This window comes from Neolamprologus multifasciatus, chromosome 20 (assembly GCF_963576455.1).
Source record: "Neolamprologus multifasciatus chromosome 20, fNeoMul1.2, whole genome shotgun sequence".
Lineage (NCBI taxonomy): Eukaryota > Metazoa > Chordata > Actinopteri > Cichliformes > Cichlidae > Neolamprologus > Neolamprologus multifasciatus.
The window spans coordinates 4,442,414-4,461,979 of NC_140458.1; the positions used below are offsets into that span (position 1 = coordinate 4,442,414).

The following is a 19,566-nucleotide window of genomic DNA, read 5'->3' on the forward strand; positions in this document are numbered from 1 at the left end:
TGGGTTTTTTTTATCTTATGTCAAATATGTTACGTGTAAATGCATACTTTATGTTTAATGTAAAAATAAATGCCAGCCCTTTTTCTACAATTCCCCTGTGGGAGAGGAGCTGGAGTGGGCAAATTATTTACTTGGAGGCCTTTCTTTCTTTTACCTTTTTTATCAGACACAACGCAGGATCACACCGGTTACATATATAAGATTAAAAGTTGCATAAACACATCCTCATATTTGCATTTTACGATGACTCTCCTCTTCTTTTGTGTAACAAACTAAAAGTGATCTCTACCTGTTAAAAGTTCCAGACTGCTCTGTGTGAACTGAAGTCAAGCATGTGTTGTGCAGGTGCTCATGAAAAAGCACCTATCTGCACATCATGCAGCTATTGAAGAACTTATGTAACACGAAAACATTACATTACTGAAATGTGCAGCACAGGAACTTGTGGTGGTAGACTGTACATAAAAGATGGATGCATCTTCCCGGTCCAAAAAGCGAAGCCGGTGTTGAAATGCCTTACACCTGCATTCCTTGTAATGGCCAGCAGGCACTGGCTACTGTAACAGCCAAACAACCAATGAGAAACTTGCTCTGTGACCTCAGTGGACACTTTCTTGGTCTCAGTATCTGTTTGGGGTTATATTAAAGACAACACAGGTTCATTTTGTAAACAGTGCTCCCAATTAAAGGCACGAAGGAGGACATGCTCAGCAGCCGAATCCATCTTTTACAGTCTGTGCTTCTACTCTGCTTCCACTGCTAAGTCTGATATCTCTCGTGTCACTGCTGGCAGCTGTGAGGAGTTTGTAGTGTAATATAAAAAAGAATGAAGAGTGAAAACATAACCCAATCCTGGATTGTTTGCCACAAGCATACACGTCAAGAAGCCCATTTTCTTGCGATTCTTGCAGTTTCACCCGTCGACTTCTCGGCATTAGTTCAAGGTTTTATAACTTTATCAACCAGCTCCACTCAACAAACTCTCTCTACCCCTCGAGCGCTCTCTTAAAACTGAAATTCAGAAAAAGTCTTCAGCGGTGTGTGGTTCGTAACCAAATAATCAATTCACTTTTAAAATGCTGTTTATTTTTTAATCTTTTTATTGTTTTTACCGCTTAAAAAACGACTCCAGGAGGACAAACTTTGAATCCCTACTTTTCTTACTTTTCCAAATACTACATCATAAGCTCAGTAATTTCCACCACATCCAGACGGGGCTGAACCAATGTTAAAAGAGCACCGTTAAATTGCAAATCTTATCCTCTGTCTCCTTGTGGGCTGCTGATCTCTGCGCTTCACTCCTTGACCTGTAATATTAATTTAAAAATGATTTAAATGAAGTGAGTATAACAGTTTAATTTCTGTGTGTAAGCTTCCCTCTAAGGGTTCATTCTTGGTTCAGCATTACACTTAGCAGCATTTCTCTTACACCACACACACAAGCTCAGGGTCTCCAACTGGAGGAAGAGGAGAGGCTACTAGGGAGGTGAGGAGAGCAGTAACAGAGATGAAGGAGAGGAGGAGGAGAGGATTCATATAGATTTGATAGATTGGAAGCTTGAGGCCGAGAGAACACCTGAGGGAAGAGCAAAATAAATTGGATGGAGAGAGAGAGAGAGAGCGAGCAAGAGAGGTAGGGAAAGAAATGGGAGAGAAAGACAATAGCTGCATGAAATTGGATTGAGAGAGAAACAAAATGAGAGATAACAAGCAGAGGATAGACGGCAGAAAGAGAGACGGGAAAGAAAATCTGGAAAAGGGTAGAGGAGGAAAGAGACGAGGACGAAGCAGGAAAGAGGGAACGTGGAAAAACAGGTTTTAAAGGAAAGAAAGAAAACACGACAGAAAATAGAATATTATTTATTGTCACTTCACAGGTATGATGACATTTGCATGGTTTCTGTCATATAGAAATGAATAGAGACGTAAATAAATAAATATATATATGTGTGAATTAATAAAGCATTATGAACCGACTGATCCACCAAGTGTGACTTTAAAAAAGCAAGAAACTGAATAAATTTAAGAATTAAATCTAAAAGAAAAAAAGGTGTGAAAGACAAACGGAGATTTAGAGGTGAAGGAGAGAGAGAGGGAGAGACAGAGAGACTTAGAGAGTGAATAAAGAAATGCCGGCAGTGCTTGGCCAGCAAATTATTTGCAGAGCTACAGATTTCCAGGCTGCCTTGTTGGCCTTCCTGCATGTCTGTCACCGAGTGTGTGTGTGTGTGTGTGTGTGTGTGTGTGTGTGTGTGTGTGTGAATGCATGTTTCTAAGGGGGCTTGTGTGTTGAGGTGTGTCGACCACGTACACATGTGCATCCGTGCTTGGCTGTGCTAGGCAGGCTTGAACATCACCGCATATGCTGACGTGTGTGCGCGTGCCTGTGCGTGTGCGTGCGTGTGTTTGCATGTGCATACACTCCCAGGTTATTTTTACCCTTCCATTTAAAATCTGCTTGGGGATGCAGAAGCACAGGAAGTGAGTGTCGTCTCACTTTTCCTCCAAGCGAGCTTCGGTTCTCCTCCACGTCCCGTCTGCTTGTTGTACTACTACCACTGTCTGCCATCCTCTTCTCCCATGATGCATCAGGCCTGCCTCCTATATACAGAGACAGAGATGACATTTATGTTCACCCAAAAACCATTTAAAGAAAATTCCCTTGTATCCGTAGCCGATGATGACTCATCTCACACCAGAACAATTAGGTGAAAACCACAAACTGTAGCTTAAGGAAAATATATTTCATACAAATATACAGATTATTTTGTTTTCAGCTCTGATGATTATGAATATGTTGGATGATTAGGACAGCGGCCACGTTTCCTCTGAGTGCAGATTTCTAACACAGTGAGCAGCATGAATGTTTCAGATTTTTGTGTTTAGGCAAAAACAGATGTTTAACCCTTTAAAGCTGGTCGGAGCGGGTAGCACTGCAACCATGTAAGCTAGCGCAATAATTTTTTTGCGTATGAAACCGCAGGAGTTGTACTTACATCTTATGCCATCAGCTTGTCCTCGGTCACAGTTTCCTTCCACATATAGCTGCAAAAACTGCATAAAAAGCACTTGCAGCAACAAAAACATAATATTCCAGAAACACGCTTTGCCGATCCGATCAGCTGTTTGTAACACTTCCTACGTCCATCAGCGTGAACTATCGCATGTCCGCCATGACCTGCCCGAAACCGGAAGTGACGTCATTTTGCGGAAGTGTAGTTTTTTACCATCAGGGCCTTATGAGCCTATACTGGTGTTTTTAAAAGTTATGTTTGACTTTATGACTTTCTGTGTCGTTTCTGCGATGCTTAGGACTCATATTGCACTGCTGGAAATAGTTTATTTTGATGCATATGCTGCTTTTTTGCAAATTTGCATTATAATATTTATTTTCGTTTTTCCTGCAGTATATAAAAATTGGTGTATTTCAAAAATAAAACTATGAAGACACTCAAAATAAATTTCCTGTGGTGGGAAACTATTTTGTGCAACTTTTTTGTGTTTACAGTTTTGAGGGATAAGCCTCTTAAATTTCTCTAACTAGAAATATATGTTAAAAAAAACAAAAACGATTTTAAATCTTTTTGTAGTTTATTGCACTTTTTTGCAATTTATTTAATTACTATGCACTTAATGCATACAAATTTGGGGTATAACAGTTGTATTGATGTATATCAACTTGAAATGCTGCCAAAAATGGCTCTACAACATGTAAAAATATAATATCAGCTCTGGCAGACTTGGTTCTATGGTAGGTCTTAAAGGGTTAAAGCGATTCTTGCGAAAGTAATTTTTGCTTTTTGCCTTATTTATTTAAATATCTACAGCAGAGGTAGATCTTGTAAAGTCAGCATCAGAAATGAAGCCACAGCTTCATCTGACTTTACGACTTTTTCACTGCAGCTTTTGAATTTATCAGTGCAGGGAATAACAATCACAGCTTCAGTATGGGGAATAATAATCATAGCATCCATATAAGAACTCACATCTGTCAGAAAATTCCTTGAGGGAGATGAAACTATTGGAATGGATGTGAAGGAATGTACAAAGAAGTGGACAAAAATCTTTGTCCTCACCTCCCACAATGCTGATAGCAACAAAGGGAGGGGACCCAGAGGTTGCATTATAAAACACTGGGTTTTATACTTAATGCACCAGCACAAGCATAAATGCTACTAATGACATCAACCTTTTACGAAGACTAAATCAGGCCTTTGATTGTTCTATTTCAGCTACTTTAACAGGCCACAGTTGCTGTATGCCTGCAAACCACTTTGCAACCCACCTACCAGCTCATGGTATACGTGTGATTTAACCAGTGTTGTATCCACAGTCAGTGATGTTTCTCTCCTGTTTTAATGAGGATAATAATGATATTGCTGCATAATGATAATGCAGTTGCCACACCACAGAGCTGTACACCTGGATATAAATGACTACAGGTGGTATAACAATACTGAAACTACAGTTTAAAATCATTGTAGTGCCTCCCGTCTGTTTTCCATAAAGTTAGCCTGTTTTTTTCTTTGCTAATACATCATCACTTTAACACTTTATTTTGCACCACGGGTAAAAAAGATCAGATTTCATATCGTCACTTGTCACTAAATAAAACTAATACTGCTCACCTGTATGGACCATTTGAACCATTGTAACCAAAACTGTCACTGACGGCAAACAAACAACAGCAGGACGTCGGAGCAGAGCAGTGACAGCTGAGGATGAAGATGTTTTCCTCTGAGGTGTTTTTGTCCTCTCGGGAGAGCGGCACGTTGAGGTTTCACATTTTCTGAAAGATGTAATTCAGCTTTTATCCCTGCTGTACGCTACAGTCTGCTTCTCACTATGTTCATGCAAAGAGCTGCAAATCAGATTATTCACATTTGCTAGAGACGGCAAAATAAGTGGGAAATAAAATGTTTACATCAAGTGATAAAATCTATTGTGAAATCTTTTTATTTCTTATTCTCAACAGGAGAAAGTCTTTATTTTACTTTATTTTACAGGATTTACTGGAACTTTTCTTTTTAACACTTTTATATTTTTATTGGTAGTTTTGTTTTGTTTTTTGTTTTTTTACAAAACACTCAGACCCTTAATAAGTACAGAGTATCTAGGCTAGCAGAGACGCATTAAAAAAAAGATCCATTTAAGGTGCAATCAAATCCAATAGTTGAATTACAGCAATGATAAATTTGAATTTATAATAGTTTTCCATTCAGGTAAAGGTCCCATTTTTTCCAGTACTTCTCAAATTTATCAGCAGCAAGTCTTAATGAAAAGGTCAGCCTCTCCATTGTGTAAATTTCCTTGATAACGCCTGTCCAGTCCAAAAATGACGGTGGGTCCACGTTTAGCCATTTGCAAGTTATGGCTTTCTTTGCACCAGCCAATAGTATTAATAAAAGATATTTGTCAGATTTCCTCACTCCTCGGGGCAAATCACATAGATAAAACTCAGTGAAATCAGGGGTCAAGTTCAAGCCCATCATGGTATTGATTTCTGTTATAACTTCTAGGATTTACTGGAAGTTTTTTGCTGTTGAGCTTTTGAAATCTATTCTTTTTTATACTCTGGTGGGAACAGAGCCAAATATAACCAGGGCCAGTGTGTTTGTGTGTTAGCAAAATCCCAAAGAGGTCACGTCTGGCTCTAATACTCTTACGTATTTCCCTTGTTGACCCCTGACAGAAGCTCTTGAGTTTGTTCACCTGATTTCATTTATCAGAAAATTCTTCTATTTTCTACCACTAATCTACTTCTGGGTCACTCTGCTGCGTCTCTGTGTGGCATTCGACATAACTTCTCCTGGCTTTGCTCCGGGGTCTCCTCCCATGCCTGAAACACCTCACCTAGACGCCCCCAGAAGGCATCCTAATCATATGCTGGAACCAGCTCAGTTCCTTTTGAGAGCAGAGGACCAATGGCTCTACTTTGAGCTCCTCCTGCACGCCAGACCTGCTGACTCTGTCTCTGAGAGTGAGCTCAGACAATTTTATAGCCGCTGTTTGTATCTACACTCATTTTCTTTTCGGTCACCACCCATGGCTGTCGGTGGGGGTCAGAAGGATGCTTCAGATTCACTGCAGACAAATTCCCCAAAACCGTCTCTCAATCTCTTGCTCCACACTTGTGAACAAGACTTCCAGATTTTTGAACGCCTTCAGCTGAGGCGCCAGCTCATCCCCAGCTGCGAACAAGCAGTCCACCTTTTTGTGGCTGAGAGCCACAAACCCAGACTAGGAGGCTTTCACTCTCATCCCTGATGCCTTTTCAGTCAGCTGCAAATGCCCCAGTTCAAGCTCGAGGTCACTGCTGGATGAAACCAGTGCACAGCAGAGCAGAAGAACAGTGTGTGACTTCTAATTCTAGTCAGTAGAAATCTGCTCTGATAACATATCTCAGAGACGCAGGAATAATAAGGAAATATCATACATGGAGATCCCCGTCTGTATCTGGTACTAGAAAACCACTCATGTGATTTTAGAAAGGATGCCGAGCACGGCCCTTTTCAGTAAAGAGGCCACTTTTTTCAAAGCTTAAGAATAGTTTCATTTTCATCAGTTTATTTAGTTTTCATCAGTCATTTTTCCCCAGTTTTTCGAGCCCGTTCTCACTCCCGAGGCGTAACATGCCGACGTTTTGTCACGTCCCTGGGCGTTCCTGAGGAACGCAAAAGGAGACCTTCGGCGTTCTTATGGTACGCGGCGGGTTATGGCTGAAATCCAGTGCAATGACGCTCCCGCGGTAATAGACGTTCCAGCCCTGTATTCCAGCCCTAAACCTAACCTTATCCCTAGCCCTAACCATAACCTTTTTCCTGAGGTTAACCAGGACTTTAATGATGTTAAATAGCGTGTTTCTAAGCGATTTGAAGAAAAAGAGCGAACATGTGTAGGTTGAGTCCATATGGTTCTCATATTTCCTCATTTTTCCGAGGTCGTCATTTAGGAACGTGGTGGGTAGCCGAAAACGTAATATGTTGACGATTTGTCACCTAGCCTAAAATGTTACGCTTTGGGAGTGAGAACGTGTTGGTTTTTCCCAAACATTTTCCAGTCTTGCTTGGTGAAAATGTCATGTATGTTCATCCATAAAGCCCAAACTTTAGTTATTATTGGTTTATTTTTGGGTTGACTTTCACGTTGTAACTAAAAACAAAGGCTGATGTTTAATGGGATAAATCACCTCTTTCTCTCACCCTCAGATACATCCACGCCCTCTACCTGGGTGCCAAGAGCCGCTGGAACAGCAACGGGCCCCGCCGCCAGTTCCACTGGAGGCTGATGTTTGAGAGCGCTGACATCACCATGCTCCGCCTCCTGGAGGCCTTCCTGAAGTCGGCTCCACAGCTCGTTCTGCAGCTGAGCATCATGGTCCATGAAAGCGGTGTTCTGCCTCTGCAAGGTGACGCATTCAGCCGTCTTCTCCTTTTTCAAAGATTTTTAAAATTCTTGTTCTTAGAATGAATGATATACAGCTTTATTTTGCTTTCTTTAGCCATCATTACCAGTGGCTAACATAAGTTTTCTGCTGAGATTGGGCAAACAGCACTATTGCTGCAAAGACCAAGATGTGTCATAGACGAAGAAGCAGAGGGTCAAAGTTAAAGGAGGAAATCAGTCTATAAACTTACTTGATTTGAGCTAAGAAATAAGAACCAAACTGTAATAAAGCAAACTTATTCTGTGTGTGAGTGTGTGAGTGTGTGATATCACTAGGAGAATCTATGCTTTATTCATGCACCTCTTACAAGAAGCAGATTGGCCTTTGATGAATAAAACAAAACAGTCTCTCTCCCCCGCTCTCTCTCTCTCTCTGTGTGTGTGTGTGTGTGTGTGTGTGTGTGTGTGTGTGTTCACTTCAGTACTTTTCACACTCCGTGTTCACACACACCTGGCGGGCACCAGCAGCAGAAGACAAGTGTCAGAAACATATTTAAATAGCACAAAACACACAACTGACTCATAAAACCCACAACGCACACACGTAGTCTGCAGAATCCAAAAAACGAACTTCCTGCATTTGAATATCTTTAAAGTTCACCTTGACTCTCCTGCTCGGACTCTGTGTTCAGTTACAGACGAGTGGAGGGCAAACATCTGTGCGAGGCGCAGCCGTGGCTGCAGTGGACGCGGGGCGCACCGACTGTGCTCAGTGTAGCAGCGATATCGACGTGCATGGCTGCAGTGACAACGCAGAGTCTGCGTGTCTGCAGGAAACATAGTACATCTGCTTTGACATCCATTAGAAGACAACTTACGGCCCTTTGAGAGTGTAACACTGTGTTAGTTTAATATTTTGTGTTAAAAAAACAAAAATGTTTAAATCCAAATCCCCGAACAGTCAAAGATCAGTAATATAATCCAGTCGTCTAATGCAGGTTGTGTGAATATCACAGTTTAGATTGTAAGAAATGGCATATTTAACAAAATAAAATCCCGTGATTTGTTCTGTAAAGTTTAAAAAGTGGATCGAGTGCAGAAAGTAGTTATTAGGAAAAAAACTGTATGTTAATAACAGCTAAAAATAATAAAAACTGCTGAACAGTGATGGCATAAAAACATGAAACTACATCAAAATAATAAGAAGCACCGGAGCTGACCAGACCAGAGACACAAAGAGACGATGTGCACCAGAAGAAGAAAGCCTCATCACAATAAAATATTCAAGTGATTAACAAGTACCTCAATTTACTACTTAAGTACTCTTCCTGAGTAAATAGACCTGATTACAGTACAATGTAGCCTTTGAAAGCATGTTTTTATAGGGAACCTATTGTGTGCAGTAGCTACAGTAGCTTTGCATAAGTCGCTACATAATAATCAGTTTTAAAAGGCTGATGGGGTGTTGTTGTCACCCCCCCAGGCAGGACGCCAGGCAGGCGGCGTGGACTCTGAAGTGTGTGAATGCAGTTACTCGAGAATCAGCATCTAATAAAAGTCTCACAAGTTTTAATCCCGGTGACCTTGACCATGTAAGACGTCACCTTTCCTGCAAATCACCCAGCATTCTGAAATTTATGCCATAGGTGTGTGACCCAGGAAGCTGAGGGGCTCTCATTAAACGAGCTGTGGTAGCTCCCATCTTCCTCTCTTTAAGACAACTTTCTTCTGATTGGCTGCCCCCTAAAAAAAGAGGTGAGTGGGCGTGGCTTCTGTGCTCACAGCCAGAGCTGTGCTCACTGAGACGACCGTATTAGGTTTAACCACTCTTTATGACATCATTCATATTAAGGATGAGGAAGAACTGTGAAAAAACAAACCTGTTGGCTCTCGGGCATTATTCATACACACACCTGCGTCATTTGTGGGTTTATTTCGGTTTATTATGAGAGCTTTAACATTTTGAGCAGTATGTGTGAAAAAAACTGGGAAATAATAGATGCTTTTTAACCTCGAACCGTCCTTTGTGTCCCTCCTTACCCAACATCCTTTATCTCATAGTCTAAAAGCAAAACTCCTCTCAGAGATAAACGTGTCCGAGCTCTCACACACAAATATCCCTGTCTACTTTGACCTACCATCTGTTAAAAAGCATTCATGTTTTTTAATGTGGGCACTCATACATACGCTCCTGCAGTGCCGGCAGTACTGAAGAGCTGAGAAGATTCACCATCATTATCCATTATCATTTTATCTGTCACACGAATCGAGTGTCGCTGTAGCCAATTAATCATTCAAGTCATCTGTTAAGGACAAATCCCAAACATTGGCTGGTCCCAGTTCCTCCAAATGCCGAGCTTTCCAAGCGTAACAAACTGCATCTGTCACTGTTCAGTCATAATTCCCTTTCTTTTGGGTTCATTTATTGCAAGGATGTTCTGGTGTATTTTCTCAAGCTATGCTTCAGGATAGTTGTTGCGTTGCTAACCTGATTTATAAATTTGGTTGTGATTTATCGGCAATTGTTGATTGGGAGAACAGGCTGCGGTTGGATTAAGTTCATCTCAGTTTGTAGACAGATGATCTTTAAAAGGTGATTTTCCATTTACTTAATTATTTTTGCTTTTATTTTCTAATCTATTTCTCTTCCAGCTACAGTAACTCTAACATGATCAATGTTCCTCCTCCAGAACACTGATAGCTCCATCTCCATATATTCCCTTAATATGAAATGTACCACTCCACTCAGATTGGGGGTTTTCTTTATCAGACTTGTTTTTCATGCTCGCAAATTTCCAATTTTGCTTCTATCTGCTGTGTTTAATCTCTACTCCAAACCATTTTTTTGGCCACAATTACCGGGAGAGCGAAGAAGACTCGATCCTGAATTGCTTTCACCCTTTGAAAGCAATTCCCTGTGATTTTATCCCAGGAAACAATCATTTTCCTGTTTTTTCTTCTTCTTTTTTTACATCCCTATCCACTAGGCGATTCATTGCAGATCTCTCATTGTTTATAGACAACATCATGCATCCCTTGAAATCCCGGGGGAGATGGTCTGGGGTCAAACGTTTGACTCTCTCAACTTTTAGAGATTAGAGACACTGTTTGGATCCCAGAATCCACATTAGCTAAATGAACCCACTGATCACTGACATTGTTACTAAAATCTGAAACAAATCGATTTACACACAAACAGGTTGTTGTTTTTTTGCAGTTTTAATTTGCAAAGGGGTAAAAGAACAAATAAAGAACATGGCAGCATGGCTTTGACAACAAATAATAGAACCATCCATCCATCTTCATCCGCTTTATCCGAGGCCGGGTCGCGGGGGCAGCAGCCTAAGCAGAGAGGCCCAGACCTCCCTCTCCCCAGCCACCTCCTCCAGCTTATCCGGGGGAACACCAAGGCGTTCCCAGGCCAGCCAAGAGATATAATCTCTCCAGCGTGTCCTGGGTCTGCCGTGGGGCCTCCTCCCGGTGGGACATGCCCGGAACACCTCACCCAGGAGGCGCCCAGGAGGCATCCTTGTCAGATGCCCGAACCACCTCAGCTGGCTCCTTTCGATGTGGAGCAGCAGCGGCTCTACTCTGAGCCCCTCCCGGATGGCCGAACTTCTCACCCTATCTCTAAGGGAGAGGCCAGCCACCCTTCGGAGGAAGCTCATTTCCGCCGCTTGTATCCGCGATCTCGTTCTTTCGGTCACTACCCACAGCTCGTGGCCATAGGTGAGGGTAGGGACGTAGATCGACCAGTAAATTGAGAGCTTCGCTTTTACACTCAGCTCCCTCTTCACCACGACGGACCGGTGCAGCGTCCGCATTACTGCAGCTGCAGCCCCAATCCGTCTGTCGATCTCCGGCTCCCTTCTCCCATCACTCGCGAACAAGACCCCGAGATACTTGAACGCCTCCACTTGGGGCAGGAACTCATCCCTGACCCGGAGAGGGCACTCCACCCTTTTCCGGCTGAGAACCAAATAATAGAACCATTTATAGAAACTCGCCATGGTCAAAGGATCGAGTCAGAGCCTTCCATTCAAAGACGGCTTGTACAGTTGACTTATTACGATCTTATAAAGACGAAACATGATGCCACGGACACATCAGCAAGGCCAGCTTCACACAGAGAAGGGCACAATCATAAAATGTTCCATCACATTGATGACACTTTAAAACAAAAACTACATAGAATAAAGCTTAAACATTTCTCCAACATCTTGGAATTTGAAAAAACGAATCGTGTCATTGGTTTTCTTCCAGGTCATGGTGGCTGCAACCTGAGTGAATACACCAAAACATCCAACTTTTTCAGGGCGTTATGGAAATGTTACCCAGCCAGCTGAGAAAAGTAGTTTCCTCCCATCAGGAAAAATGGTAAATGGCCTGTATTTGTATAGCGCTTTACTAGTCCCTAAGGACCCCAAAGTACTTTACATATCCAGTCATCCACCCATTCACACACTGGTGATGGCAGCTACATTGTAGCCACAGCCACCCTGGGGCGCACTGACAGAGGTGAGGCTGCCGGACACTGGCGCCACCGGGCCCTCTGACCACCACCAGTAGACAACGGATCAAGTGTCTTGCCCAAGAACACAACGACCGAGACTGTCCAAGCCGGGGCTCGAACCGGCAACCTTCCGATTGCGAACTCCCAACTCTTGAGCCACTGTGTCGCCCTAGTGCTGTAAAGTGCTGTAAAGTAAAATAACTGAACGATATGATCTGTTGCCACTCCAGCGAGTCTCTCATCCTACAGCTGGATTCCACAGTCTTGGACTCAAGTTATCTTGAGTAATCTCGAGAGGTTGACACATATAAAGCAGTTCTAAATGAGTCCACGTTAGAGTGGAACAAAGACTACCGTTGCCAGCTGTGGTCCAAGATGGTCGACTGGAAGTGCGACGAGATCCTCTCAGCTGAAGCAGCTGAATGATATCAAAGACAGCAAGCAGGACAAAATTGTGTTAATTATGTTAAATAGCACAGATGTAAAAACCCAAATAGTCTGAGTTCAGTTCATGCAATACCAAATGTTTCAGTTTCTGTGAAATTCTGTGGAGATCATTTCCTTTCCAAAATTAAAGCAGCTTAAGGGGAATGACTCACATATCAAATCAAAGCAGACAGAGGTTTGAAGTTTAAAGAACTCCCTTTCCTTTATTAATACATATATAGCATTTGTCTGGTGAAGGCAGCCCATAATTTTCTCTGTTCTTAATGCTGCTGAATCCTCTTGAGACATATTGGAGTAAAGGAGTGACAGCTCTCTCCTTTAATCAGACCTCATTAAGGAAACACTCTGTGGTTTCTCTGGTCTGCCACTGGTCTGTGTTCAATTGTTTTTGTTCAAAGGTGGAACAAAAACATCGCTGTTTTGTCACGATATTTTCCATTTTGCAACCGAGCCGCACAGACGCCGAGAATGTTTCCGTTCGCAACGCTTGATGGTGTTTTAATAGTTTCAGCCATTTCCCCCCATTTCCATTCGTGTTAGACGAAACAAGCTGATGCATGAAGAGAGCCAAGTTTAGAAATAAGGAGACAAACTACAAACACTGCGAAACTGAAGACAAAAAGAGAAAAGTATATTAAATACCAAAGAAACATGTCACATGTAAACAAAACTATGTGCCTAGCACTGTGTCCCTGCTGTGCTAGGAATGCTGTGCAACAGCATTTAAATTCAATAAAAGTGAAAAATTAAAAAGAGATCTTAAACACAACAAGTTTTCTGACTTGGCGCTCTCCAGCTGAGGACCAGTTCAAACTCTGCACCTCCGAGTCGACTTTAAAGCTTCTTTTTAAGGTTGATCTCAGTTTTTAAGAGAAATATTTGAGAAAAATCTTCAGATTAATCAAATGCAAAGTCGGTGCTGCTCTTTCTCTGCTCACATTTTAATGCCTTCTCAGTGTGATTCACGGCTAATTTGAGACAAGACTGCATGATTAACACGCATGAATATTTAATATGCTAAACTGTGCTCTGGGCGGTTCGCAGCAGGCCTGAAAGTTACATGTGCGGGCTAATGATTATTTGACTTCAGTAGAAACTGGTTCAAGTCCAGATAAATTTGACAGCCAGCAACCCTAACCCTTTTTTTCTGTTTGTCCTTATGTCAGTGGAGTTAAACCAGATGTCAGAGAAAGGTTTCAGCCCAGTAAGTTCACCAATCGCATCCTTATTATTGTCCAAACCTCTCACATTCCTTAAGCTGATCACTTGAACAACTCCAGCTCTGAATCCTGGAGTAATCCCAGACTTTCTAAGCTTCCTGTTTCTGTTAGCATCCTGGGAGTGTCCCTTTCCTCATACAGTAGACTCATGAAGAGATCCCAGACGTCAGGACTTCCTTTGTCGATCCTCAGGATTATAGGACTCGCTGTGGGAATGGATTGAGATCACTAGTAGACTTAATAGTTATAAACACATTTTACCTTTGCCTAAATCAAAATGAGAACAAAGAACTGACTTTAGAAGATGACAGAGTTCTTAAAATAAAAAGCAACAACTGGAAATGCTCCAGCAGGCCTCCACTCTGCACAGCGGGAAATAAATAAACACATTTTTAGCTCGGGGAACAAGCGTGGAAAAAAGAGAAAAATGTAGGAGCATGTTCAAAAAACGAAAGCCATGCAACTGTAGGGTGAGATGGTTCTTAGTACTTCACATGTATTCCCACCTGAAGGATTGAAGCTGGGACTAAAGCTTTGTGACTCCAACTAAAAAAAGGCAAAACCATACCTGGTTTTAAAAAGGGCAACCTCCCCTGTGAGGTGCTGGTTGTGCTCCTCCGGATCAGTTTAAACAGTGCAGCTGTCTGTAGATGGCTCATTGTTCTCAGCACATGTATGTGATTATCTCTGATTTCACCAAAGATCTCAAGGATCAGTACTGGTGATGGGAAGCTGGCTGCTCCACATAGACTAAACTGCATTTTTCCTCACTGCTTAGCAGGTCAGCATCATTACATTTACATTCACAAGAGTGCGCACCACGAACTCACACCAAAGCTGAGTGCTTGTAGCCGCAGTCTTGGGTCTCCACGTTTGCCAATTTGGATCGCTGGGACTTTGTTTTTCTCCCCTAAACTTAAATTCAAGTTAAAAGCTGGAAGTTATTTGATCTGACTCTTGACTAGGGATGGGTATCGTTTAGGTTTTATCCGATACCGGTGCCAAACCGGTACTTTTGAAACGGTGCCGGTGCTTAAACGGTGCTCAAACCGGTGCTTAAAGAATGGAAAACACAAAATTGGTCCAAAAACCTCTCATGTTCAGCTGTTTTTTTGTAAAAAGATAACAATGTTAGTCTTTTCTGCAGCTATGGGGCATATATGGTATCACTCTTGGCTGGAAGCAGTGCTTAAACAATGGAAAAAACAAACTTTGTCCAAAAACCTCTCATGTTTAACTGTTTTCCACTTTTTCTTTGGTCATTTTAGCCTTTTTGGCCAGGGTGAAGGGAGTATCTGCCATCAAACAAGAAGACAGCTGCATGTAGCTATGATGGTGTTTGCTGTTCACCTTACATGCATTAATGTAATAACGTGGTTAGCCTACTCAACGTAAATTATACACGAACAACATTAAGCTACTCACGCAGAGAAGAACGGCTGCTGCTGCATCATCATCCTCATCATTTCTGCTACACTGGCAGGGCTAGGGGCCAGGACTCTCCTCTTCGGGTTTTTGGGGGATGTTGCTAACTCCGGGTCGATAACAGGCACCACACCCGCAGTAGATGTGCTCGGTGTGAGGTCTCGCAGCAAGCTATCAAATACGGCGCATTTCTCGGCTTTTAAAAAAAACGCTATGCGTCGCCAGGTGTTTCATCGGATTTGAGGTGTTACCTCCTTTGACAGTATCACAGTATCACCTTAAAGCACTTGTTGCAGCTGCTGAGTTTGCATATTTTGCTGTGAAGTACAGCCAGACTTTTGACCGCTTCGCCTTGGGCATTTTTAATCTGTAGCTCTGCTCTAAAAGAACGTACGTACCTGGACCCGCCTACTATCCTCGGAAACGTAAAATGATTGGCTAGAATCTAAAGTGTATCACAGCTCAGGAAAAAAAAGCACCGAAATAAAGCACCGAAATGTGCGCTGCTTTTTGGTCTGGTTACTACCGTTTATGTCAGAACCGGTGCCATTATGGCACCGGATACCGGTACCCATCCCTACTCTTGACCCACCGGGAGAGATTCAGTTTGCTTTCAGTTGACAACGGTCAAAATTAGACTCCCAAGCAGACGCCTAATAGAGCAGCATTACTAAAAGAAGACCTTGATGAGAAAAGAAGGCACATTTTTATCAAGTACATTTTTTCTTAGTTACAGAACTCACGGACTCCATCTCAGACATTTCATAATACAAGCAATAAATCAGCTTACAATTACCTGACCACATTACTGAGCCACACAGGGCAATTTAAACTTCCTCTGTTAGTTAACGTTGAAGAATCCCTGATAGTGATCTTGTGCTGTCTGTGTTTCTTAGTCCAGTGAAGACTTTTAGTTGTGTGATTCCAGCCTCCCCTCTCCGTTTAGTTGTTTGTGTTTGTTGTCGTCCCTCCTTTGCCTTGTTCGGTGTTCATGCTTCAATCTGTTAATTTCTCATCAGTCGTTGATATTCTGGTTAGTGTTGCTCTCCTTTGCTAGTTAGCTGCATCTCGATGTGAGTTGTACATCGTGTCTCTTGATTATGTTCAGCTGTCTCGTTACCCTCCTGTGTTCAGACCCCCATCAGCCTTCTGCGTGTAGCCTCGGGCTTCTTTTTGTTGTGTCATCGTTTAGTCTGCGCACTTTGGCTGTCTGAGGTTCCTCGTGTTATTCCCGGGATGCTCCTGTGACTATTGGATTTCAATTGATAAACAGCTCACCTTATATTTGACATCTCAAACTCTTTGCTGCATCCGCACGCCACACAATCTACACACTGTGACATCCAAATTTAAGATGCAGTTTAAAGTTTCTCTTTCCAAGGTCAAAATTGAAATGCCGCTTTTAGTTTTTTTCTATCTTTTCTACCACTATGCAGCATGTAACCCTGCTCGGGTAGCTTTATAATTCTATTTTTTATTATGAGCTATTCAGTCAAGTTAATAACTATAGTCCTCTTATGTTTCCCCGCCTCTGTCCAGGTCTATCTGCCTCGGCCTCCTTGGTCTCACTGGCCTGGATGATCGCCTCCTACCAGAAGGTCCTCCGTGACTCCCGCGACGACAAGCTGCCCATGTCCTACAAGGCCGTGATCGCCCAGATGCTGTGGCACTTCTTCACGATTGGGGCGAGGACCGTGGCCTTTGCTCTCTTCGCCTCCGTCTTCCAGCTCTACTTCGGCATATTCATCGTCAGCCACTGGTGCGCCATATGTGACCTGATGTTAAGAATCTGGACCCCAAATGGGAAGAATTAGACACCTGCTGCATTTTTTTTGTTATAGAGAGAAATCTATACTCTGTTCCAGTAATACTAGTCAAATTGCAGACAAAAATCAAACTAAAGAAAGTCATGTAATACAATATATAAAGAGCAAGTTTGGTAAATATATTCCCTTTATACATAAACCTTTTTAATCTGTTCGTTCTTGCTTGTTAAATCGCAGAAAACAGCTTCCTACACACTTTACAGGTTCTTCCCCCAAGCAGGGACATTTAACAGGGGCTAATTTATAACATACTTTCAATGTTAATTGTAATTATTCATACAGCAGGTTTAGCAAATTGGAGCTGAAAGAATGTAGCCTTCTATAGGGAGAAGGTCAGTCTTAACGTTTTATCTCATGCCCAGCGATGATTTGCATTCGGGCATTCCTGTATGTGTTCGCTCTACTTTAAATGGCTTAGATGTGATATTCTGTGCCAGGAGGATTCATTAAAATCTCTAGAAATGGATTGCCTGATATTATCGCCTTGTGTTTAGGGATGTACTTTGAGGCACAACTGAGAGATTTATGTTATCTGTCTTGTATCGCCCCTTTGTCTTAGTGTTCATTCGTGACTTCCTGTACTCAAGGCAGCTATAATCGATATTTTTATATTACTGATATAAATCAAATGTGAAAACAATGGCACAATGTGAAAGGTGCTACTTGTGGTGAAGACCCTACAGAGCACTATCACCTGAATGTGCAACTCCCTCGGTTTTCGGGGCGTTGTAGCGAGCCGCATCGCATTGTTTGGCTGTTCAGCTCACGACTTTACTGGTTCATTTTTACTGCTCTCATACTGCGATTGTTCTCACAGCTTTTTTCAGTAACAAAGCTTTAAATATCCTCTCTTCACATCCTGCTCAGCACCAAACAGCATGCAGTCAGAGTTTGCAATTAGCTGGTGTACACGGAGAAGCAGAAAGCTTTTGAAGGGACCTTTTATTTCCCTCAGATGTTTGTGAAGTGCGCAGATTTTATTTAACAGATGAACATAGCCTCTGTGATGTCAGACACTGGTTTGTGGACTATGGAGAAATCGCTCAAATGAAACAAAATAGTGCTCGGTAACAGCTGCAAGCTTGTCCAGAAAATCAGCTGTTGCAGGCTTAAATAAATCTGGCATGTTGTTCGCTCGCATCACTTGGATGTAGTATTTGCAATTCTAAGGCAAAGACAAAATTCTGTGGATTTCTGTTGAATCGTGTCAACAGCTGAGTTAATTTCACTTCTATTGGCCTCACAAACAAAGTTTACAGTAAAACACAGTCCAAAAATATCTCATATTTTGACAGTTCTGGTGATTTTGAGCCTTTACAATACTGGTTCTATAAACAAAGTATATCCTGACAGTGATGTTAATTGAAGGTTAATTGGTCATTAGAATTACAAGTATTTGCCACTTGTAAACATGTATCTCCAAAAGTTGATTCAGTTCATCTGGACGTAGCGTTTTGTGGGAGAAACGTTTCGTCACTCATCCAGGTGACTTCTTCAGTCTCAGCTGACTGCAGGTTTCCCCAATCTTATAAACAATACATTTCCATAATGACTGAAATCAGCCCACTGAAGGAACAATGGGCTGGGAGGTCAGTTCCTTAATCATAATTATGCAAATTCTCATGACCATTGATCACCAACCACTGATCAATGGCCATGAGTACCATTCACAGAGAGTTGGGGAATGGCTGCAATCACAGCATTGCATCCGCTTCACCAGAGGTTGTTTGGTTTCCCCGATGTATAAATCCTGGCAATCCTTCTGGCACCTAACAACGTACTGTTCTTTCACCATCTTACAATGCTGTGATTGCAGCCATTCCCCAACTCTCTGTGAATGGTACTCATGGCCATTGATCAGTGGTTGTTGATCAATGGCCATGAGAATTTGCATAATTATGATTAAGGAACTGACCTCACAGCCCATTGTTCCTTCAGTGGGCTGGTTTCAGTCATTATGGAAATGTATTGTTTATAAGATTTGGGGAAACCTGCAGTCAGCTGAGACTGAAGAAGTCACCTGGATGAGTGACGAAACGTTTCTCCCACAAAACGCTACGTCCAGATGAACAGAATCAACTTTTGGAGATTTACTTTCCTGGATGATTGAGAATGCATCAAGACGTCGTAAACATGTAGACAGAGAAAACAGAGAAGTTCGCCAAAAAGGTTGCTAAGCCCTCAGCTATGCAGACCTAGAGACTAATTGGCAACCAGTTTGTGAGTGGTTGCTGGAGTTTGTTGGCAGTTGTGAAAACGGTTTCAAACAGGGAGCTTTACCTGTAGTTTGCATGGAGGACATCATCATGTCTGCAAACATTTGCCATTTACTCTCAGAACTGTTATAAAACTAGAAAACGTTTGATGGAAAATAAAGACAGTAAATGTTCCTCTTGAAAGTAAAAGTTGTGCAACCAACAGATTTCAAAATCAGGAACTTTTATTTTGATGGCGAACAGTCTGTTTCCAGTTTGTGGCACATTTTTTTAGAAACTACTGCATGGCGAGTAGTTCACAATTGTTTGCTGACAACAATGGCAACCTGCTAGTTGCAACAAAGTTTTCATGGCTGCACTATATATCTCTTGTGACCAGTGGTTGCCAGATGGTCTCTAGGGCTGTTTGACTGGGGCATTATCTGGAGAGCACTGAATCTCATGCCAGTCTTCTAGATTCTTATGTTTTGTATGATTTCATAATTGGTACTGCTGGGGGAGCTAGAGGAAAAGTGTGAGGGATCACAAGCATC

At 42.1% G+C, this 19,566-nt stretch overlaps 1 protein-coding gene and 1 long non-coding RNA gene across 2 annotated transcripts in view; both read left to right on the forward strand.

Moving 5' to 3' along the window:
* Positions 1-7,194, forward strand: part of LOC146494145 (uncharacterized) — a 46,328-nt gene extending 39,134 nt beyond the window's left edge. The window contains exon 3 of the long non-coding RNA XR_014871540.1: positions 105-7,194. This is a non-coding gene — a long non-coding RNA (uncharacterized LOC146494145). The remainder of the gene's footprint in view (positions 1-104) is intronic.
* Positions 1-19,566, forward strand: part of xkr7b (XK, Kell blood group complex subunit-related family, member 7b) — a 125,137-nt gene that overhangs the window by 101,248 nt on the left and 4,323 nt on the right. The window contains exons 2-3 of the mRNA XM_085145967.1: positions 7,209-7,408; positions 16,531-16,750. Coding sequence (XP_085002093.1) covers positions 7,209-7,408; positions 16,531-16,750 — 420 coding nt within the window. The remainder of the gene's footprint in view (positions 1-7,208; positions 7,409-16,530; positions 16,751-19,566) is intronic.